This window comes from Plecotus auritus (genome assembly GCF_963455305.1).
Source record: "Plecotus auritus genome assembly, chromosome: 7".
NCBI lineage: Eukaryota > Metazoa > Chordata > Mammalia > Chiroptera > Vespertilionidae > Plecotus > Plecotus auritus.
The window spans coordinates 85,989,700-86,013,703 of NC_137774.1; the positions used below are offsets into that span (position 1 = coordinate 85,989,700).

The window sequence follows — 24,004 nt, forward strand, 5'->3', positions numbered from 1 at the left end:
TTCCACTGTTTTGAAATGACAGTTATAGAATTGGAGAACAGTTCTTAATAGTCTCCAGGAGTTGGAGATGGGGGGAGGGTAGGTGTGGCTATTAAAAAACAACAGGAGGGATCACTTTGGTGATGAAACCGCTCTGTGTTTTGACTATCAATGTTAATATCCAGGTTGTGATACTGTAGTAAAGTTTTACAAGATATTACCATTGGGGAAAACTGGGTAAAGTTTGTGGCACCTCTCTGTATTATTTCTTTTTTTTTTTAAATATATTTTATTGATTTTTTACAGAGAGGAAGGGAGAGGGATAGAGAGTTAGAAACATCGATGAGAGAGAGACATCCATCAGCTGCCTCCTGAACACCCCCTATTGGGGATGTGCCCACAACCAAGGTACATGCCCTTGACCGGAATCGAACCTGGGACCCTTCAGTCCGCAGGCCGACGCTCTATCCACTGAGCCAAACCGGTTAGGGCTCTGTATTATTTCTTAAAATGGCACGTGAGTCTACAATTATCTAAAAATAAGTTATCTACAAATATCAATTGAAAAACTAAGCAGAAATCAATTTTCCTCACACTATGGAGTTTAGGCAAGTTACTAAAAATAAAACAATAGCAACTCTGGGGGGAAATCAGAATACAAAGTTGCTACAATATATTTTCTAAAATGTCCATTTTTTTAAAAAAAAATATATATTTTATTGATTTTTTACAGAGAGGAAGGGAGAGGGATAGAGAGTCAGAAACATCGATGAGAGAGAAACATCGATCAGCTGCCTCCTGCACACCCCCCACTGGGGATGTGCCCTCAACCAAGGTACATACTCTTGACCGGAATCGAACCCGGGACCCTTCAGTCCGCAGGCCGACGCTCTATCCACTGAGCCAAACCGGTCAGGGCAAAATGTCCATTTTTTTAAACAAAGTATGAGGCATATATACAAACAGGAAAATATAATTTATATTTAGGGAAAAACAGTCAATAGAAGCTGTGTCTAAATGAATTCAGATGTTAAGATTTAGCAAAGGTTTCAAAGCAGATATGCTCAGAGAATTAAAGCAAATTATGATTAAAGATGGAAGCAAAATATAACTAAAAAAGAAGGGAATCTCAATGAAAACCATGAAAAAAAAAAAAAGAACCAAATGGAAATTCTCACGTTGAAAACTGCAATAAGTTGAACAAAATATTTACTAGATGGTCGCCGAAACCGGTTTGGCTCAGTGGATAGAGCGTCAGCCTGCGGACTGAAAGGTCCCAGGTTCGATTCCGGTCAAGGGCATGTACCTGGGTTGCGGGTACATCCCCAATAGGGGGTGTGCAGGAGGCAGCTGATCGATGTTTCTCTCTCATCGATGTTTCTAACTCTCTATCCCTCTCCCTTCCTCTCTGTAGAAATATCAATAAAATATATATTAAAAAAAATATTTACTAGATGGTCTTAACAGTAGATTTGAGATAAGAAGAATGAGTGAACTTGAATGTATGTCATAAAAATTACCCAATCCTGACGATTAGAGAGAAAAAAAACAAATGAATAAAAATGAATAGAGCTGTAGGATCTGTGTGCAACATCAAGCATACTAACTAACATAGGGAAATAAATGGTTGTCATAGAAGAAGAGGAGGGAAAGAAAGGGACCAAGGGAATATTTGAAGAAATAATGGCCCTAAACTTTCATAAATTTGATATCATAAATCCACAGATCCAAGAATCTCAATGAATCCCAAGTAGGATAAATTCAAAGAGGTCCACACCTAAACACATTATAGTAAAACTTGACTGATAAAGAGAAAAATCTTGAAAGCAGCAAGAGAAAAATGATTCAGGGAAACAACAATGCAATTAACTTCTCAGAGCAATGGAGGAAGAATACAGTGGAGTGGCATTGTCAAAATCCTAAACACCAAACCCCGCTTGCCAACTAAGAATCCTATATGCAGAAAGATTATCCTTTAAAAGTGAAACTGAAATAAAGACATTCCCAGTTAACAAAGCTTGAGAGTTTGCATTGCTTCACCAACCCCTAACAAGCATACCTGGCCTTGGCATGCCCCATACCTGTGCTAAGTGGCCACAAGCTTGGCACTAATGGCAGTGAGACTCAATTCACAGCATAGCCCAGGCACCTCCTAGCCCAGCGCAATCTGCAGATCACTTTGTAGCTTGTACCAGGTGGCCCCAGGCCTGTCCCTCTCATGGCCCTAGAACTAGCACACAAGAAACATGAAAAATGTCAAACAGTCTAACTCTACACCTTAAGGAACTAGAAAAAGAACAAACAAAATGCAAAATAAACAGAAAAAAAGGAATTAAGACCAGAGTGGAAATAAATAAAATAGAAAGAATTTTAAAAAATAGAAAAGATCAACTAAACTAACAGCTGGTTCTCTGAAAAGAAACAAAACTGACAAAAACTTTAGCTAAATGCATAAAAAAAAGTTCAAATAAATAAGATCATAAAGTTACAGTCAACACAACAGAAATACAAGGAATCATTAAAGAATACTACAAACAATTATATGCCAAATATTCAACCTTCTAGAAGAAATGGATACATTTCTAGAAGAAGAAAACCTTTTAAGACTGAACCAGGAAGAAATAGAATATCTAAAGAGACCAATTACTAGAAATGAAATAAAGACAGCAATCAAAAAGCTTTCAACAAATAAAAGGATCAGACGAACTTCACAGGTGAATTCTACCAAACATCCCAAGAATGAATACCTATCCTTAAACGGTCCCAAAAAACTAAAGAGGAAGAAATGCTTCCAGACTCATTCTACAAAGTACAGAAAAACACGTAACAAATGAAGAAACAAAACAGAAACTGACTCAGAGATGTAGAGAACAAACTGATGATGGTTGCCAAAGGGGAGGAGGTGATGAATGAAATAAAACTAATAAAATAAAAATACTTCAAAATTAAAAAAGGAAAAGGACATTGGGAATTTGTTGGATGGGAGTGTTAACTGCACTTATCAGGTGAATTAATTAGTAAAACAAGAATGGTTATTTTTAATTCTTGAAAGAATTGCATCTCATCCTCAATGATAACATCAAGATCTCACCTGCCCATCCAACTACATCATCTTGAATTTGCTTCTTTATATCAAGGAGAATTACAACTAAAGTGGAAATGAAAAGGTTCCCATGCCTGGATTTAGAGCTGTGTTCCTTTGGATGTGGAATGCGGGATCCTCCCACAAATGTTTATACATGTTTTCTTTCCCTTGCAGTACTTAGTTTCATTTTGGTCCAGTTAGTCTTAGAAGAGGCCTTCAATAGCTCCTATCAGGTCCTGAATATCAGCCTCCAATGAAGCCACGTTCCGACCATTAGCAGAAGGACCTGGCAAAGGGTCTGGCCATTTGTGATGGTGAGGATTTTCCCCCATGGGCCTGTCTGGAAGATTGCATGACTGCAGTGTAATATAGTAGGTGGGTTGATAGTGTAAATAAATTTTAATTTTTGTTCTAAGTCTGATTTCTGTTTTTACTTTTGTTAAGAGACTGTATCCTAGGCTAGCCATGATACTACTTTGTCTTTCTTTTAATTTGATCCTCACATAGGTACCAATGGGGCATTTGTTTTAGGGTGAGAGCCCTTTAAAAAAAAAATCCTTGCAAATGTCTTATTAGACACCAGGCCAAGACAAACAGTAAGTTCTTCTGGCTGTATTCAAGTCTTTGTTTTTCCCAGAGGATCTTCAAATGTATACCTATTCCAATTCCAAATATGGCTTAAAACCAATAAACCTCTTTATAGCTTAGCCAAGCACAAAAAGGTATCCCTAAAAAGGGTGTAAAAGGTGCAGCTCCCATGGTTCAGTGCAAGACCTCAACTTGAAACAGCTCATTTACAGCTCCTTGCTGGGCTTCCTGCTCTCACACCTTGCTTCTTAGGGCCAGCGCCACCTGCTATGGGGCAGTTCAAGTTCCCAGAACGAGGGAAGTTTCTCACAATTTCCTAAGGGCAGGCAGAAGAGATCCTTGAAAATGAACCTTGAGAAAAAGGATTGAATGTCGCTTTAAATTTACCAAAGAGCTTTAAAGAATGTCTTGTGGTGAATCATTTTATTCCGTGAAGTTATCCACCCCCAATTTATTTGCATTTTATGAGTTGAAATTTTTGATTATTTAATTTACTTAAAACTTGAGTACACTAGTATTCAAGACACAATTTAAAATTAGTATTTTCCATCAGGGAATTGCAATTCAAAACTGCAACAAAATGTCAGCTCACATGTCAGAATGGCTATTATCAATAAGACAAAAAATAACCATTGTTGGCAAGAATATGGAGAAAAGGGAACCCTTGTGTACTGCTGGGATTGCAAATTAGTGCAGCCACTATGGAAAACTAAAAAAATAAAGTATGACCCAACAGTTCCACTTCTGGTTATTTATCTGAAGAAAACTGACACAATAATTCAAAAAGATTTATGCATCCTTATATTCATTGCAGCATTGTTTATAATAGCCAAGATATGGAGGCAACTTAGATGTCCTTTGAAAGATGAATGGGTAAAGATGATGTGGTACATATATACAAAGAAGTATTACTTGGCCATAAAAAATGAAATCTTGCAATTTGTGACAACTTGAATGGACCTAGAGTATTATGTTAAGTGAAATAAGTCAAAGACAAATACCATATGATTTCATTTATATATGGAATCTAAAAAACAAAACAAAATGAAACAGAAACAAACTCTTAGATACAAAGTGATGGTTACCATGGAGAGGGTGCAGGGAGGGGACTGGGCAGTTATTTTGAAACTAGAGGCCTGGTGCATGAAATTTGGAAATTTGTGCACGGGTAGGGTCCCTAGGCCTGGCCAGTGATCAGGGCCGATTGGAGCCTTCCCGCTGCCGGCTGGGGCCTTCCTCCATTCTGTACCACCCCCTGGTGGTCAGTGCACGTCAAAGCGAGTGGTCAAACTCCCAGTTGGTTGAACTCCCGAAGGGACAATTTGCATATTAGCCTTTTATTATATAGGATGGGACATTTCTGGGAATTTGGATTAGCAGTGATTCTACATGCTTCTGCGTCATGTTCAAGTCAAGAACTCTTTTTCAGTTGAAAATTTCTGTCCACAAAACACATCTGTATATTTATTTTGAGTGAAACATAAACTTACATTCTAGAATATCTCTTTTGAGGACAAGTAGATTTAAACATGCATTTAAGTGTTAATACTAAAATAAATGCAATTACATCTGCTATAATATCAGCTAAGATATAGCAGGTATTTATCAGAACAGGCCCTATTCTAAGTACTGCTCATACTGATTATTTAATCCTGCTAACAACTCTCCAACTTGACCAGGTAAGAGGCAGAAGGAAAAAAAAAGGGAGTGAGGAAGCTGTCCAGAAACTCAAGCCATAGTTTAGTAACAATAAAGACTGGCTTTATTGATTTCATAATTTTGGCTATATTAACATATATTATAAACTTTAAGAATTAGAAATAAATGACTATTTTTTTAACCAGGAATAATCTATGTTATGGCAGCATGTTTAATGAAAATTATGTGTTGCACAGTCATCATATATATTTTTCAGCTGATCAGGAAGCCATTATCCAAGCTGTATTTTAGGCCAAGATATAGTTACCCCTATACATGCATTTCATTACGTAGAAATAAGCACTGTTTTCTTTTTCAGCAAATACTCCCTTTTGATTATACAGACATATCCTTCCGAAATTACTCTTATTATAATGTACAAAACAACTTTTTATCCACAAGAGCTGCCTCAAATAACTTTCACCTTGGAAAGCTACAATGGTATGAGACAACAAAATGCTACTCTGGACTTCTGTGTCTTGAATTTTTCATTTTCCCCTAAAATCCCAATTTACAAATAAAACTAAATTAACCACAATTATAATTTAGCAAAGTCTTTTTTGTTTAACACAAAGGTAGAAAACAAACTAATTTGAGCAAGTATTTGGCAGACCACAGAAAGAAAACAGGACCTTGGGAAATGAAAACGTTTTAGTGTTTCAAAGCGGAAGAGACTGATGAATGTCATTCAAATTTCTCATCTCCTTCTTCCACATCTTTCAGATTGAGCACTTCCAAAGAACCTTTGCCTTTTGTCTCCTTTTGTATTAGCTCATCAATTTCTCTGAAGCAGCCTGGGTCAATTAGACACACCTGAAACATTTAACACAACTGTTTACCACCTGAAGAGGAGTAATACAATAGAATCAACACAACTTTAACTTCCTAAGACAAGCACACAATACTTTCCAGATGTCTTTACTACTACAGCTCTTCAGTGCAACACAAAGACGATGCACAGGGCAGCAGACTAGTCTAGGCCCTGCCCCGAAGTATGCATGGAGGCTCCTGTAACAAGGCATTAGCCTTGTTTAAAGACATATCTGGATTCTTCAGCCGTAAGATGAAGTGGTTGAATTAGAAGACTATGGTTCTTTTCATACAAAAACAGCATTGAATTTTATAGTTCAATAAAATTGCCTCTTTTTATCCAAGTTGAAGGAGAGAAAAAAGCTTGAAGGCCTATACAGAAACTATAAAGTTGCTGCAAAATCTAGGGACTTGAATTTGCACAAACCCGATTTTATACTATCTCTGAAGCTATTGGGTGAGGACTCAAAGACATGGTATCTTTGCTGCCTTTTAAAAAAAATATATATTTTTATTGATTTCAGAGAGGAAGGAAGAGGGAGAGAGAAACATCCATGATGAGAGAGAATCATGGATTGGCTGCCTCCTGCAAGTCCCCCACTGGGGATAGAGCCCACAACCTGGGCATGTGCCCTTGACTGGAATTGAACCTGGGACCTTTCAGTTCGCAGGCCGACGCTCTATCCACTGAGCCAAACCGGCTAGGGCTTTGCTGCCTTTTAAAAATGTTCTGTGGTGCCCCAGCTCAGTAGCACAGTTGATCAGAGCGTCATTCAGATATACCAAGATTGTTGGTTCAATCCCTGGTCAGGGCACATACAAGAATCAACCAATGAATGCATAAATAAGTGGAACAAGAAATCAATCTCTCTCTCTCAAAAAAAAACCATGAGGCTGACCACCTTTTAGTCTTTTATTTCCTCATAATGTAAGAATCACTGTAAAATATATTCTCACCTAAAATCTGGGTCTTTAAACAAGGAGGTTAATGCCTTGTCACATGACCAACATGATTTTATCATAAATAATTTAACTGGAAAACAACAACAAAAATATCATAAGTATGTTTAACTACAATTTAGTTCTACTTAGACCTTAATATTTTTACCTAATTCTAGGTAAGATAGTTCTGAGAATGTCTTACTGTTGACACCTTCTAAATGTTTGTTACACATTTTATAATCAGAGAATAAACTATTTTGTTAACACAAGGAACAGAAGTAATTTTTAATCTTACAATTTCTAATTGTTGATTGTAGTCCTCACTTTCTATAACCTTGATCAGTGGCTTGAGTTTTTCTTTCAGCTTTTTTCCTTCGTTCACTGGAAGAATGAACCGAAGTCTCATGTGAGCACGTTCTATCTTCATTTTCTCCTTTAACTGCTTTATCACTTCCAAAGCCTATTAAGACAAAATTGAAAATGCTTGCAATTTCTTTGCTGTTTCTGCTGCCTTGTTTCATAAGGTATTCATAACAAAGCTGTTTCCATCTAGCTGCATTAGGCAATCGTTTCTTAGATTTATGACATGAGCATAAGCAAACAGAGAATAGGTAAATTGGATTTGAAGATGAAAAACTTTTGTGCTTCAAAAAACTATGAAGAAAGTGAAAAGACAACCTAAAGAATAGGGGAAAATATTAACAAGTTACATTTGATAAGGTACTAGTATTCAGAATATAGAAAAACTGTTACAACTCAATACTAAAAAGTGGTCAAAGGATCCGAACATTGATTTCTCCAGAGAGACTAAAGGTCAATAAGCACATGAAAATATGCTCAAATCATTAGTCATGAGGGAAATGCAAATCAAAACCAGAACATTAACCCCAGGATGGCTATAATCAAAATGGCAGAAAATAACAAATATTGCCAAGAACATGGAAAAATTAGAACCCTTATACATTGATTGTGGGAACAGAAAATGGTACAGCTGTTTTGGAATGCCATTTGACAGTTCCTCAAAAGGTTAAACCGTTATCATATGATCTAGCAATTTCATTGCTGGGTACAGAGAATGAAAATGTGTGTCCATAGAAAACCTGTAATGAATTCCATAGCATTATTCACAATAGCTAACAAGTGGCAACAACCCAAATGTCCATCTATTGTTGAATGCATAAATAAAATGTGGTATTTCCATACAATGGGATATGATTCAGCCATAGAATATTAATATTTGTCTGTAAAAACAATTTAAGTAGCAAGGATAAAGTACTGATACTAGTATGTTACAACATGGATGAACCTTGAAAAGGCCACGTTACATGATTCCAATTATATGAAATGTCCAGAATAAACAAATCCATAGAGACAGAGGTTGCTAACGGCTTGTGAAAGATGAGTGACAGATAATGGGTTCAGGGTTTCTTTCTTGAGTAATGAAAATGTTCTCAAATTAGGTAGTAAGAAAGGTTGCAAAACTTTGTGAATATACCAATGAAGTGTATACTTTAAAAGAGTGACCTTTATGGTATGTGAATTATGTGTTTTTAAAAAAATCTAAAGCATTACAAAGACTCTTTCTTTAGAAATCCAAGTTTTGTCTTTAAAGGTTTGATTTGGATAGAAAGGTGAGTCCTATATATATTTGCATGTAGTTAAAAAACATTCCATTTCTCTTCTCTACAATATACATCCTTTCATTCCCCTCTCCCTGAATCTTGCTTTCAAGTAGTATCCGTTTATTATTACAGATCAATTATTTTAATGATTTCCTCAGAGAAAACTGATTTTCATGGATACTTTTTGATGACATTAAAAACCACTAACCTGTTGTTTTGTACTCTTGTTGGTGTTGACTGAATAGTGGATGTCCTTCATTGCTCTCTCAATAAGGATAACAGTGTATGGTCTCTTTGTTTCAGGGTTCACACATTTGTCAGCTACAATAGTTGCAATGTCCCTAAACATCTGCTCCAGCTGTGTGTGCCGTTCTTTATCTGATACTTGAACCTCCCCTTTAGTCAAAATCTAAAAAAAAAGCCAAACCCATCAAATTTAAGCAATGTCTTTATTACATACTATTTGTTAACTAACCACAAGAATAACTAAGGAGAAAATTAAATTCCATCCTCTCTAGAGAGCTACTGAAATTTGAGCTTTGCCTAATGAATGCACTGGATTATCTTGTGCTCCAAAATACCACTTATTTTTTTTAAGGGTTACTATCCTAAATTTTAGTTATTTTCAAGAAAATTGATTTTAAATAATGTTACATGCAATAAACATTAATACTTCAAGAAAAACAATTTTAAATAAAATATTACATGCAATAAAAATTAATATTTCAAGCAAAATAGCACTTATTTAGGATTAGGAGAGAAAAGGCAATCTTAGCAAAGGGTTTAAATGATGAACTACTTGAAAAGAAATTCTACTTTCAGGCATATTACATTAAAAATACATAAAGGAACAAAATAAAGGCAATTTAGTAGAAAATTTAATTTCTAGAGGCTTTGGCAAAAAATAAAAATCCATTTCCTAACTATGTATGGTGATTTCTTGTGGTGATCATTTCATAAGGTTTATAAATATTGAATCACTATGTTGTACACCTGAAACATAATATTTTATGTCAACTATACGTCAATTTAAAAAAACCATGTCCTGAATGATTAAAAGTGATATTGTGCAGGTCAAATTATTGCGTGGTAACTGTTCACTCCCCCCCCCCCCAAAAAAAAAACAACAACACAAAAACTTAAAAGTTTAACACATCTCTAAGTACTTACACTACAGATCTAAGTACTCACACTACAGATGGGTCCGTTATGCTGCAGCTGTTAAAACCTACCTGCTTACAGATTTCAGTCTGGTCATCTGTTCCAAATGCACTGATGAGATCTTCCTTCTTCGCAACCTGACCTTTAGAAACATTTACAAACACCGAGTGGGTCTGTAGAACTTCATCAAGGTCTTTTTCCCTTGTGAGGACAGGAGAGAGCCCTAAGTGAATACACTTGAAGCTTAGAAATTCATTCACATTTAAATACGAGATGGCAACGAAATAAATAGCAAGAAACAATAAATACTCCTAAAAAGGCTCCTCGGCACCGAGGAAACATTAAAAAAAAAAACACGCAGAACCACATATGTATTCGCATTTACTCATTGGAGAAAAACGTCGTGGGAGGATGTATGGGACCCTGGCGGATCTGGGTCCGGGTCCGGCTTCTGCCGCTGAGTGCCGGTCACTAGATGGCAGCAGTGAAGACACTACGCACTTCGGTGATACTGGGCTAACATCTGTGACATGAGATCTAACAGTGGTCGGCAAACTGTTAGGCTCTTTACCTTTATTATTCTGGCCAAAGGACCATAATTATGGAGGTTTCTTGTGACAGCATAAAGAAAAGCAAAACCAAACTCCAAACCAACAGCCCAAACCCAAACCAAACCAAACGGGAACGCTTAGTTTAGGCGCTAAGCTCGGGAAGAACTGACACTTCTCAGGCCTACAGCAGGAAAAAGTTTTCCATTTCCTTCCCTGACCAGACCCCAGGCTGGCCCATGCATCCGACCACCAGAGGCAGGCCGCCTCAGGGTTACCAGCTCCGGCCGGCCCGCAGGGAGGGTCACTCACACGCCGCTCCGCCAGCCGACGACTTTGTTTTTGTAGCAGGCGATTTCGAAACGCTTCCCGGCGCGCTTCATGCGTACCACGGCCACATTTGTTAGGCGGATCTGGTTGGTGGGGGTGAAGATCGACATCGTGGCTGCTCACAGACCTTGGGTCCGACGAACCGCGGCGGACCTGCGCCGGCCTGAGAGCCACCGGCCTCGCAGTAACGAGCAGGCGGCGCGCGGGACAGTACCGCCCGCGGCGTGCACAGCCTCGCGATTAACGGCCTAGGGGGCCACAACTACTCGGCGAACTTACTGCGCAGGCAACCCCACCCGGAAGAGTGAGCATTGGCGCATGCTCATTAGGGCTTTTACGACGTTGTTCTTTGCCCGAAAATACAGACGCATTTCCTGCGGTAATGTGATTTCGCCAATGAGCTAAGAGCCCTGATTAGCTGTTGAAACAGATATTTGCAGATCGGGTGGAAACACAGCGCCGATGCCTTATAGTTCCGCATAGTTCAGGGCCACCCACACCCACCTTAACCCTTCATTACAGATTTTTTTTTACAGAAAAATTTCAACAGACAAAATAGAAAGAAGTGTGTAATGAACGCTCATGTACCCACCAATCCGTTTCAATAATTATCAACATTTTGTCATTATTGCTTTCATTCTTTCTCCCTCATTTTTTGTTGGGAGTATTTTAAAGCAAATCATGATAAGGTTTAGCTTTAAATACTTAAGTCTATCCTAAAATACACCCAACATGATTCACCATAATTCCTTCGTATCATCTAAGAGCCAGTCCATAACCAAATTTCCCCTACATAATGTTTGCAGTCGTTGTATTTCAACAGAGATCCAAACGGGCCTACAGATTGCATTTGGTTGATGACATCCTTAGTCTCTTTAGGCCCCTTCTCCCCCTCCGCCCCACCTCTCTTTTCTCAATTCCACTCGGGTTTTCACAGTGTTTTGACGGACCAGAGTTTTCCTCCTCTGACCCAACTCGGAGGGGCCGAGCTCTCCGGAGGCCCCGCCCAGAATTCTGGGCGGTGCTTCCTTTTAGGCCCGCCCCTTCCCCATCGCAGCCAATCCGAGCAGGACCAGCGAAGTCCGGCTTCCTCGCCCCGAGCTGTAGGTGGTGCTTCCCCTGGGCCCGCCTCTTCCCTCTGAGCCAATCCCGACGAGCCTGCGACTGGCATGGCTTCCCCCAGCACGGCGCTCTCAGGTTTTACAACTAACGCTGCGAGGTGGTTCTGACGGACTCCCAGTACCGAGACTAGGCGCCCGGTTTTCCGGGTCCGCGCTCCTAGTCTCCTTTCGGGCTGCAGAGCCCGGGCTCTGAGGAGGATGGGTAAGGGCCCTGGGACAGCGTTCGTGAGGCGGGAGGGAGAAACCGTTTACCGAGACCCTGTCCCGGCGGAGCGGCGTTCCCAGGACCCTTCTGAGGTCGCTGCACTTTTCAGCACGGCTACCTCTGAGGGCACGGGAGGATTATCTCTGCTTTTGACTTGCCTTTTCCCTTTTGCTTCTAACCTCTAGTAAAGGGCAGAGACAGCTGCCACCCCCTCCCCTTACCCACGTGTATTGAGGATCTTTCCAGGGTGGAGCGGCACCTGTGAACAGTTTAGGCTTCGCCTTTTGAAATTGATCCCAGGTTTAACATTTGAGGCCAGGTCCACCCGTATCTCCCTTCAAAATGGAGTGTGAGGTCAGTTATTTAAGAACCCTTTACAAGGGGCCATGGGTCTTTAAAAATAACCTTAGAAAAAAGGGAATAGTTTTAGTACTTTTTAAAGCTTTTCTTATGGAGCTAGCATAACAAAGCGAAATCAACTCATAATTCCCCATAAAGTGTTTTGACTCTGTTCCCTTCTTTTGCTCCCAAATGCTATATCCAAATAAAGGTTATATATATCGTGTGGAAACACAGCGATTATCATAATTTTATCACGTTGCCACATAATGTATTATTATTATTTTATATATTTATTTTTTATTTTAGAGGGAGGTGGTGGTGGTGGTGGGGGAAAGACAGACAGACATCGATGTGAGAGAGAAATATCGATCGGTTGCCTCCGCAGGTGCCCGGACCAGGGATGGAACCGAGTCCTGGGTGTGTGCCCTGAACGGAAACCGGCCACCTTTTGGTTTACGGGGGCGACACTCCATCCAACCCAGTGAGCCACATGAGCCAGGGCATGTATTATTTTCACTAGAGTTGATTTTCTATAGAGTTCTTAGCCTTGTTGGAGGTTATTTTTTTTTTTTTAATTTAAAGTAAGAGTGGACCTTTTTGTATATGTAGCTTTAAATACAATTACATATATGTATCATTTTAAATTTAGATCCTTCTTCGGATACATGGGACTGCTCACCTTTAATATTATGGATAAACAGATATTATATATATTTGGGCTTTGCCTTTGGTATTGGCCTTTGGATTTGTTTCCAGATTGTTATCAGGAAGCAGGTAAGTGGAATTATTTTTTATAGGAGAGTATTAAAGCATTAAATTTTATAGAGAATTTAGAGTGCAGAATTTCTAAGGCATTCAGAAAAATGCAGAAAAGCTAAAAGGAACTTTAAATCACTTTTATGTTTAATCTTTAGACATTTTTCTTAATGCCTAAAAAAGTTGATTCTCTGTTTTTGCATGCTAAGTTACCTTGAACTAAATTATATTTACCTTTTCTTTGATGGGCTGTGGATGTCTCATTCTTAAGGTACAGAAAGATTTTGTAATGAAAAATTAAACTTTTGTAAAAAATGAAATTTGGTTCGCATCTTTAAGAGGTAGTAGTCTTTTCTTTCCACTAATTAAAGATCAAAAAAGGTTTCCACTCTTGTCCCACTAAAATATATTAGGAATGAAAGTATGTACAGTTTTATCTTTGAATAATACTTTCATGCATATAATACTACTAGAAGCCCCGTGCATGAAATTCATGTATGGGGGAGGGCAGGGGTCCCTCAGCCCGGCCTGCACCCTCTCCAATCCAGGACATCCCTCTTGCAGTCTGGGACCACTGGCTCCTAACTTGCTTGCCTGCCTGCCTGCCTGCCTGCCTGATCACCCCTAACCGCCTCTGCCTGCATGCCTGCCTGACTGATCACCCCCTAACTGCTCCCCTGCTGGCTTGATGGCCCCCAACTGCCCTCCCCTGCCGGCCTGATGGCCCCTAACTGCCCTCCCCTGCCGGCTTGATGGCCCCCAACTTCTCTCCTCTGCCGGCCTGATCGCCCCTAACCGCCTCTGCCTTGGCCCCCGCCACCGTGGCTTTGTCCGGAAGGATGTCCCAAAGACATCTGGTCTAATTAGCACATTATCCTTTTATTAGTATAGATAATAGGAATCATTATGTTCTTAAGAAATATGGGTCCTGCCTTGTAAGGACCTAATTATACCAAGGAATTAGTATTTGAGGGGTACAACCAGAAAGATTAAGAGAATAATAAAATGGGTCAGTATCTGTGCTAATTTTCATTTCTACTGAAGTTGGGAAAAGATTCAAAGTAGATTGTGGTTGTTTATCTTCAAGGACAAGAACTCAAAGGAGAAATCAATTCCAAAAGCAGCTCAGGATTTGATGACAAATGGTTATATATCTCTTCACAAGAAGGAAGTCTTTGTGTCTGGAGTGAAGATTTTCTATGGTTCCCAGACTGGTACAGCAAAGGTAAGAACTTTTTATGTCACTTTCTCTTGGATTTCCTGATCTTTAAGAAAAATCCCTGAAAAGTGCCTTTTAGCAGTGAACTGAATTGGTCTTCCAGTCTTCTTTCATCTTTTCCCCCTTTCCAGCATTCACTTTTCCTTTCTGGTATGGTAGGTAGGTTTTATTTCTTGTATCCAATTCCAGCTGATTAGTGGTGTCTGGTGGTCACTGTCATGAGGTGTTTTGTTGTGAAGCTTGCTTCTATCTCAGCAGAGTGGAGAGAGTTGCAAATCCATTATTGATGCCTGTTGGTATAGAAGTAGGAGATAGTGAAAAGAAGTTGGCAGCAGTAGTCCAGTACGGGGCCCTGAATTTCACAACTTCACATTTTTCACATTTTAATGAAATGGATTTTGATTTTGAAAAGTGTTAAAAGTGTAAAAAGTACAAATGATTGCCCTGGCCGGCATGGTTCAGTGGTTAGAACGTCAGCCTGCACACTGGAGGGTCGCAGGTTCAATTCCCAGTCAAGAGCACATACCTGGGCTGCAGGTCCAATCCCTTGCTCTGGTGGGGGCATGTGTGGGAGGCAACCAATTGGCGTGCCTCTCTCTCTCTCTCTTTTCTTTCTGTCTCTCTCTCTTCTCTCTGTCTCTCCCCATCCCTCCTCTCTTCCACTCTCTTTAGAAATCAATGAAAAAAATATCCTCACTATTCGGGTGAGGATTAAAAAAAAAAAAGTATTAATGATAGACATGGAATACTGTTTAAAGTACATACGCTTCAGATATGTAGCTGAAAGATACTTTCCATTCTTTAATTGTATCTAGATGCTGCCTGCTTCTTTGTTATGAAGGTCAGTCACAGCTATTTAGTACTTTCTAGTACTTTCTAGGAAAGGATTCTAAGGCTGACATGAAAATGGCTTTAAAAAAATTCGGTGTCTTTTTGTATAGTACTGTACAAAAGTGGGTTCTACTGACCTCTTGTGGGTATTTTGTAGAATAATACTTTTTAGTTTTATAGTACTCCAGTGCAGGTATAGATAGTACTTTGCTCCACGTCAGCTTTAAGCAACAGAAGTGGGAAACTGAGAGAAAAACAAAAAAAGCATCTGAACAACCAAAACCAAGTCCTTTTATGTTTCTCATAAAAGATATTATGAATGTTTAAAAAGTTTTTTAAGATTGTTCTGGCCGGTATGGCTCAGTTGGCTGAGCATCATCCTGTGCACTGAAAGTTCACCGGTTTGATTCTCAGGGCACATACCCAGGTTGTGGATTTGATCCCATATTGGTCTCTCTCTCTCTCTCTCTCACCCCCCTCTCTCCCTCCCTCCCTCTGCCTTCCTCTCCAAAATCAATTTAAAAAAACACACATTAAAGATCAAATTAATCCTTGCAGATAGTAACAGATCCAGGCATACAGAGAGTTCATAATGAAAAGTGCTCTCCAGGGAATCTCTTTTAACTATTTCTATTTTAGTTCCTCTGCTGGTTATTTCTTTTTGTTTCTAGATTTTTCAATTTTAGATAAAAGTTACTAATTCCTTATATTAGTTGGTTTACACAGACATTCCTCAGATCTCAGTTAATATTGTTGCCCACATCATAGTTGGTATGGGTTAGTTGGCTCTCCTTAAAGCTGTAATTTGCTTTATTCTGCTTTCACATTTGATTGATTCATATTTGGCTGGGTATAGAAGACTGTGTCAACATTTTTTCTTTACAACTTTGAAGGCATCACTTCATTGTCTTCTACTAAGCAGGGTTGCTGATGACATTTTGAAGATTACTTGATTTTTTTGTTTCTGGAAGCTTTTAGAATCAGATCTTAAATGAGAGGATGCTTAGGTTGGATCTTTTCTTAGCCATCGTGCTGGACTCTTGGGGTCTTTAGTTTTTTTGGGGGGCGCTCTTTAGTTTTGAGGATTTGTTTGCATTAATTCTGCTAATATTTCTTGGGTAAATTTTTTTCATTTTCGTTTTTGTGGGTCTTACTGCTATTAGTTGGATGTTGGAGCTTTTGGATGGTCTTCTATGTCTCAAACATTTTCTCTCATACTTTTTTGTAACTTTTACTTCTCATTCTGTGTTCTTAGATTTTAATTCCAAATCTTTTTTGAATGTTTTATGTCAGCTATTATATATTAATTAAAAAATTATATTTTGCTCATTTTTATAACATTTTATTCATAATTTAGCAATATAGTTTAATGAATTCTGTTTTCTGTTTCCTTAGTTACCTGCTTTCTCAGTTTTTCTGCTGCTGGTACTTCTTTTTCCTGCTTCTTGTTCTCATCATGTTCTTGGTGATCCATAGTTTTTTGTTCATATTTAGGACAGAATGATGGGGTAGTTGGTGTGGATTTTCTCTATTACTCTGTGAACAGATTTGTTTCCTATAATTGTAAATTTTCACTGGATGCTCTGTGAGAATTGGCCCCACATATCCCTCTAATTACCACCTCTATTTTTTTTTCTTCTTTTTTTTTTAGTAAAACTCCTTGGAAGTGTTGTGTTTGTGATCTCCAATTTCTCTACTCCTGTTTTTCTTGAACCACTTCAGTTAGGCTTGCATACCCCAACATGCTCCCTGTGATTTCCATTTTGCTAATTAATTCTCAGTCTTCATCTTACTTGACTACTTTCTTCTTCTTTTTTTTTTTTTTAATAAATCTTTATTCAGATTATTACAATTATTTCTCCTTTCCCCCCCATAGCTCCCCTCCACCCATTTCCCACCCCACCTTCTGCCCTTACCTCCCCCCCACTGTCCTCATCCATAGGTGTATGTTTTTTTTTTCATTTTTTTTTAATAAATCTTTATTCAGATTATTATAATTGTTTCTCCTTTTTCCCCCCATAGCTCCCCTCCACCCAGTTCCCACCCCACCTTCTGCCCTTACCTCCCCTCCACTGTCCTCATCCATAGGTGTATGATTTTTGTCCAGTCTCTTCATGAACCCCCCATACCCCTTTGCCCCTGAGAATTATCAGTCCACTCCCTTTCTATGCCCCTGATTCTATTACATTCACCAGATTATTCTGTCCCTCAGGTTTTTAATTCACTTGATTTTTAGGTTCACTTGTTGATAGATATGTATTTGTTGTTCATAATTTTTATCTTTACTTTTTTCTTCTTCCTCTTCTTTAAGAATACCTTTCAGCATTTCATATAGTACTGGTTTGGTGGTGATGAACTCCTTTAGCTTTTTCTTGTCTGTGAAACTCTTTATCTGCCCTTCAATTCTGAATGATAGCTTTGCTGAGTAGAGTAATCTTGGTTGTAGGTTCTTGCTATTCATCACATTGAAAATTTCTTGCCACTCCCGTCTGGCCTACATAGTTTCTGTTGAAAAGTCAGCTGACAGTCGTATGGGTGCTCCCTTGTAGGTAACTAACTGTTTTTCTCTTGCTGCTTTTAATATTCTCTCTTTGTCTTTTGCTCTTGGCATTTTAATGATGATGTGTCTTGGTGTGGTCCTCTTTGGATTCCTTTTGTTTGGGGTTCTGTGGGCTTCCTGGACTTGTAAGTCTATTTCTTTCAGCAGGTGGGGGAAGTTTTCGGTCATTATTTCTTCAAATAGGTTTTCAGTATCTTGCTCTCTCTCTTCTTCTGGCACCCCCATCATTCTGATGTTGGTACGCTTGAAGTTGTCCCAGAGTCTTCTTACATTATCTTCAACTTTTTGAATTTTTTTTTTTGCTGTTTGCTTTTTCGGTTGAGTGTTTTTTGCTTCTTTGTAATTCAATTCTTTGACTTGATTTTTGTGTTCCTCTTGTCTGTTTTTGGGTCTCTGTATAATATTTTTTATTTCAGTCAGTGTATGTTTAATTTCTAGTTGGTCCTTTTTCATATCTTCGAGGGTCTCGTTATATTTATCGGCCTTTTCTAGGATAGTCTTAAAAAGCCTTATAACCGTGGTTTTGAATTCTATATCCAGTCGTTTGTTTTCCTCCATTTCTTTCGTTTGTGATCTGATTCTTTGAGGCCGCATTTTCACTGCTTCCCTGAGTTGGTAAGGTAGATTTGTGTGCTAGGTTTCCAATATGGCCCAGTGGGTCTGCCTCCCCAGTTAACCTGAGGTGGACACTCTTGGTGCACCCCTTTGTGGACTGTGTGTACAGCCTTGTTGTAATTAAGTCTTGATTGTTGTTGGTATCACTGGGAAGAATTGACCTCCAGGCCAGTTGGCTGTAAGGATCAGCTGTGTCTACGCTGGGAGAAGTCCGGTGCTGGAGACAGCCTTATAGGATTAGACTTGCCAAATTGCAATAGCCTCTGTGCTCAGGTTGGATGGGGTGGAGTCTCAGTCTTGGCTTCCTATCAGCCTTGCCCTTGCGTGCACGTGCGTGCCTTCAGACCTCTGCCTTCCCGGCTCCTGAGTCTCTGCCCGAGAGTCCAGACTCCCCCCACAAGAGCGTGGGTCCCCAGGGGCTCGCCTGGAACTGGGGTTCACTGCAGTCAGAACTGGGGCTCAGTGCATTCAGGAGCCTCTGACTCCCTTCCACTAGGGAAAGCCTGTGGCAACCTCTGCAGCCTTTGTGCGCACTGGCGCGCGCGCGCTTTCCGTCCTCCGCCTTCCCTGGCTCCCGAGTCTCCGCCCGAGAGTCCAGACTCCCCCCGTAAGAGCATGGGTCCCCAGGGGCTCGCCCGGAACTGGGGTTCAGTGCAGTCAGAACTGGGGTTCAGTGCGGTCAGGGGCTTCCTTCCTCCTTCCGCCAGAGAAAGTCAGCCAGGCTCTCAGCCGCCCTTCCTCTCTGCGCGCACAAAGACCCTTTGCCGTACCTCCAATTCTCTGTGAGCTTTTCTCTTTCCTTCTAGTTGTAGAATTTTCACTCAGCCAGCTTTCCTGTGGTTCTGGATGGTGTCCGTTCTGTCTTGTAGTTATAGTTTTGAAATTGTTGTGCGAGGCAGCAGTTTAGGTGTTTACCTATGCCGCCATCTTGGTTTCTCCTCTTGACTACTTTCTTCTTAAACTGCTTTCTTCCTTCAACTTTCAGGTCATTGTTTTCTAGGTTCTCCTCCTACTTTGTTGGGGCTAGTCTTCCTCACTATTTGCTGATTTCTTCCCATCTCCTTGACCTGTAAAGATAGGAGTGTCTCAGGGTACATAGGCCTTGAGACTGTTTTTCTCTCTCTGCACTCACTTTGATTTCTAAGGGATCTTGTTACTAGAGCTTTAAATTCTACCGGATAGAGTTTGGCAAACTTTTTCTGTAAAGGGCTAGATTAAAAAATAAATGTATATTTTTATTGATTTCAGAGAGAGGAAGAGAAAGGGAGAGAGAGATAGAAACATCAATGATCAGAGAGAATCATTGATTGGCTGACTCCTGTATGCCCCTCACTGGGGATTGAACCCACAATCCAGGCATGTGCCCTAACTGGGAATCAAACCGTGACTTCCTAGTTCATAGGTCCATGCTCAATAGCCACACCAGCCAGGCAGTATTTGTGTTTTTGATGACAAATGTCAGTCACTGGAAAAGTTTTTCATAAGAAATGCCTCATTCCCTTGCCAACAGGGGTAAATGAAGACAGTATTTTGTTTATTTAGCTTACTGAAGACTGATTTTTTTTTTTCCCTATTAGGAATTTGCAACAATTCTTGCTGAAGCTGTTACCTCCCTATATCTGCCTGTGGCAATTATTAATCTGAAAGAATATGATCCAGATGATAATCTAGTAGAAGAGGTTGGTAATTGTTTCATTTTTTCCTCAGTCAAAACTCACATTTAATTGACCTTCTGTGTTCTAAGATAAATAGAATCTTCAGAATAAAATTAATTTTCATTCTAAGAGATTTTAGTTGGTTGAGCTTTTGGTGTCAGGCAGAGGTGCTGAATGTGTGGTGTGGTATGCTGATTCTGAAGTGGGTGGAGCCTGTCCCTCTGGTGTGTTAGAATCTCCTGGGGCGGGGGTAAAGGTGGAGAAGCTGGGTGGTTTGAAATTCCCAATGCCCTCCTGCTTCGAATCTCATAATCAAGGAGGATTGTTATTGCTGGCACTGTGCCATGCATGTGAGCCATGTGTAAGCCTACTGAAAGGTCAGGAGCCACTTGGGTAGCAGAAGAAGTATGGGCTTTAGAGTTAGAGAAATCTCTTACTAGTTGTGTACCTTCCTACATTACTTAATGTCTATGAGAGTTTAATTTCTTCATCTGAGAAATGCCCCTTGTTCTCCTCTAGTCCTACCAGTTAGGGAAGTTTGCCTTATAGTAGTTGTTCTCAAAATGTGGCCCTTTAACCAGCAGTATCAGCCTGGGGACGTGTTAGAAATAGAAATGCATATTCTCAGGTCCTAGCCCAGTCCTGCTGACCCAAAGTCTGGCTGCGGGGACTGTGTTAACAAGTGCCCAAGATGATTCTGAAGCAGCCAGAGTTAGAGAAGCACTAGCAGGCGTCCTCAAACTACGGCCCGCGGGCCACGTGCGGCCCGCCGAGGACATTTATCCGGCCAGCCGGGTGCCACTGCCTGTCCTGCTTAGCAGCCGACTCGTCCCGGGCCCACAGTGCGCATAGGAATTTGTTCATAGTTTTTTTTTTAAACTATAGTCCGGCCCTCCAACGGTCTGAGGGACAGTGAACTGGCCCCCTGTTTAAAAAGTTTGAGGACCCCTGACTTACAGCATGGGTGGACAAATTTTTTCTATAGAGAGCTAGATAGTAAACATATTCAGCTTTGTAGGCCATGCAGCTACAGGTCTGCCTTTGAGGCACAAATCAGCCATAGACAATATGTAAACGAATGAGTATGACTGGGTTCCAATAAAACGTTATTGACAAAAACAGGTAGCAAGATGGATTGGGCCTGTAGGCTATAGGTTGCAAGCCCCTTCTTAGTGTGTAAACTTCTAACTGTAATTGTCCATTGTTTCCTCCCCCCTACCCTCTAGAAAACACTGTAGTGCAAATGAGTGAGCTCAGATCTGTGCTAAATTATATGTGAAAAATTATTAGCAAATTTGATACTTAATAATGGTAAGGGGTTACTTGTAATTTTATGACTTGGAATTGTTGCAAGAGACATTCAAGCAGATGAAATACTTTGACTAGCATGTATTTTGTTTCCCCATGGAGATGATGGTGCCAAGTTTATGTTTAAAAAGTTTTATTGCTTTAATTTTTCAGAGATCTTTGTGTATTTCTGAGTGACTTATACACTGAGTGGCCAGATTATTATGATTTCTGAACGCATAATAATCTGGCTCAGTGCGTGAATTCCTGCATGGGTGGGGTCCGGCCAGCCTGGCCAGGGGGAGGGGACATGGGCAGTTGGCCAGCCTGCCTGCTGGTCGAACTCTTCGTTGAGGGGACAATTTGCATATTAGCCTTTTATTATATAGGATGTACATTGAGTGGCCAGATTATTATGCGTTCAGAGTTCCTAATAATCTGGCCACTCAGTGTAGTTTGTTTCCAATATGACAAATTGGATATGAGTGGAATTGAGAGTCTGAGAAATGGAATGGAAGAAATGATGAAGGTCAGCAGGAGGTATATTGGCAAGGGATTGGGTTTTCTCCCCTGTACAGGGTGTTCTTGCTGTGTTTTCCTTCACCTTTGAAAAAGATTGTTTATGAAAGCACCCTTTTGTCCTCAGAAATTAGTATGATAGGAATGTCAACACTTAAAAGAAGTTTTTCTTCTTGAATATTTTTCTGAAATAATTACTTTCTTGGTTAGGTTACTAGTAAAAATGTTTGTGCCTTCCTGGTTGCTACATATACTGATGGCCGACCAACTGAGAGTGCAGAGTGGTTCTGCAAATGGTTAGAGGAAGCATCCAATGATTTTCGATTTGGCAAAACTTACCTGAAGGGTATGAGATATGCTGTGTTTGGCCTGGGAAATTCTGCCTATGCGAGCCACTTCAACAAGGTAGGTACAAGGTAGATATCTTTGTTGAATCATAAGGATAAATTCTCTTAGTGAACAAAATTTAACACACATACATACACATATGTATGTGCATGTGAATTAATCCACAAACTTTGGTACTTAATAATAAACTTATTGTGTTATTCTTTATATCTGGGAATTGCTACACATATGTATCCAATCCTGGTGTATAGGCTCTCAGTAAATTTTTATTGAATACATTTTTACTGAATAAAATAAATGAATATGCCTGCTATTATCTAGTGTCTTAGGGGCCTGGATTCATAGGCTTTGAGTTCAGCCTTCTGTCCCCAGGCAGGACCTTGTGGATGGAATTATTACATCAAGATGTATATTTACTCCATATTTTCAAAGGAATTAGACAAAGAATGATAAAATTCAGATATGTAAGTATTTTGTTTAATGCCTTGGCACTCAGGAAATCTGTTAAGCTTTTAAACTCTTAGCTGTGCTTGATAGCCCCTGTTCCTCAGACTCATTGCTTCATATTGCAATACAATAAATTTCTGAGTTTATGAAATTATGAGTCTTGCTAAATGGACTCTATGTGCACATTGTTATTTATTTTTTTAAATTTAATAAATCTTTATTGTTCAGATTATTACAATTGTTCCTCTTTTTCCCCCCCATAGCTCCCCCATAGCTTCCCACCCCACCCTCTGCCCTTACCCACCCCCCCACTGTCCTCATCCATAGGTATACGATTTTTGTCCAGTCTCTTCCCGCACCCCCCACACCCATTTCCCCCCGAGAATTGTCAGTCCACTCCCTTTCTATGCCCCTGATTCTATTATATTCACCATTTTATTCTGTTCACAGATTTTTTATTCACTTGATTTTTAGATTTACTTGTTGATAGATATATATTTGTTGTTCATAATTTTTATCTTTACCTTTTTTTTCTTCTTCCTTTTCTTAAAGAATACCTTTCAGCATTTCGTATAATACTGGTTTGGTGCTGATGAACTCCTTTAGCTTTTTCTTATCTGTGAAGCTCTTTATCTGACCTTCAATTCTGAATGATAGCTTTGCTGGGTAGAGTAATCTTGGTTGTAGGTTCTTGCTATTCATCACTTTGAATATTTCTTGCCACTCCCATCTGGCCTGCATGGTTTCTGTTGAGAAATCAGCTGACAGTCGTATGGGTGCTCCCTTGTAGGTAATTAACTGTTTTTCTCTTGCTGCTTTTAATATTGTCTCTCTGTCTTTTGCTCTTGGCATTTTAATTATGATGTGTCTTGGTGTGGTCCTCTTTGGATTCCTTTTGTTTGGGGTTCTGTGCGCTTCCTGGACTTGTAAGTCTATTTCTTTCACCAGGTGGGGGAAGTTTTCGGTCATTATTTCTTCAAATAGGTTTTCAGTATCTTGCTCTCTCTCTTCTTCTGGCACCCCCATAATTCGGATGTTGGTATGCTTGAAGTTGTCCCAGAGGCTGCTTACACTATCTTCAAATTTTTGGATTCTTTTTTATTTTTGCTTTTCCAGTTGAGTGTTTTTTGTTTCTTTGTATTTCAAATCTTTGACTTGATTCTTGCAATCCTCTAGTCTGCTGTTAGATCTCTGTATAATAATTTTTATTTCAGTCAGTGTATGTTTAATTTCTAGTTGGTCCTTTTTCATATCCTCGAGGGTCACACTAAATTTATCGGCCTTTTCTAGGAAATTCTTGAAAAGCCTTATAACCGTGGTTTTGAACTCTATATCC

The 24,004-nt window shown here is 39.7% G+C and overlaps 2 protein-coding genes across 3 annotated transcripts in view; one reads left to right on the forward strand and one right to left on the reverse strand.

Annotated features, from left to right (window-relative positions):
• Positions 1-5,391: 5,391 nt before the first annotated feature.
• Positions 5,392-11,861, reverse strand: SBDS (SBDS ribosome maturation factor). Its single transcript, XM_080680740.1, has 5 exons — positions 10,746-11,861; positions 9,957-10,086; positions 8,933-9,133; positions 7,398-7,562; positions 5,392-6,163 (listed from the first exon to the last, which is right to left on the reverse strand). Exons 1-5 carry the CDS (start codon positions 10,871-10,873, stop codon positions 6,035-6,037), a joined length of 753 nt encoding a protein of 250 aa, XP_080536866.1. The 5' UTR covers positions 10,874-11,861; the 3' UTR covers positions 5,392-6,034.
• Positions 11,862-11,903: 42 nt separating this feature from the next.
• The window catches only part of LOC308252898 (S-adenosyl-L-methionine-dependent tRNA 4-demethylwyosine synthase TYW1), a 145,889-nt gene continuing 133,788 nt past the window's right edge, over positions 11,904-24,004 (forward strand). For both annotated transcript variants that reach the window (XM_080677741.1, XM_080677742.1), the window contains exons 1-5: positions 11,904-12,086; positions 13,081-13,205; positions 14,275-14,412; positions 19,990-20,091; positions 22,084-22,278. In XM_080677741.1, coding sequence (XP_080533867.1) covers positions 12,083-12,086; positions 13,081-13,205; positions 14,275-14,412; positions 19,990-20,091; positions 22,084-22,278 — 564 coding nt within the window. In that variant the 5' untranslated portion in view covers positions 11,904-12,082. The remainder of the gene's footprint in view (positions 12,087-13,080; positions 13,206-14,274; positions 14,413-19,989; positions 20,092-22,083; positions 22,279-24,004) is intronic.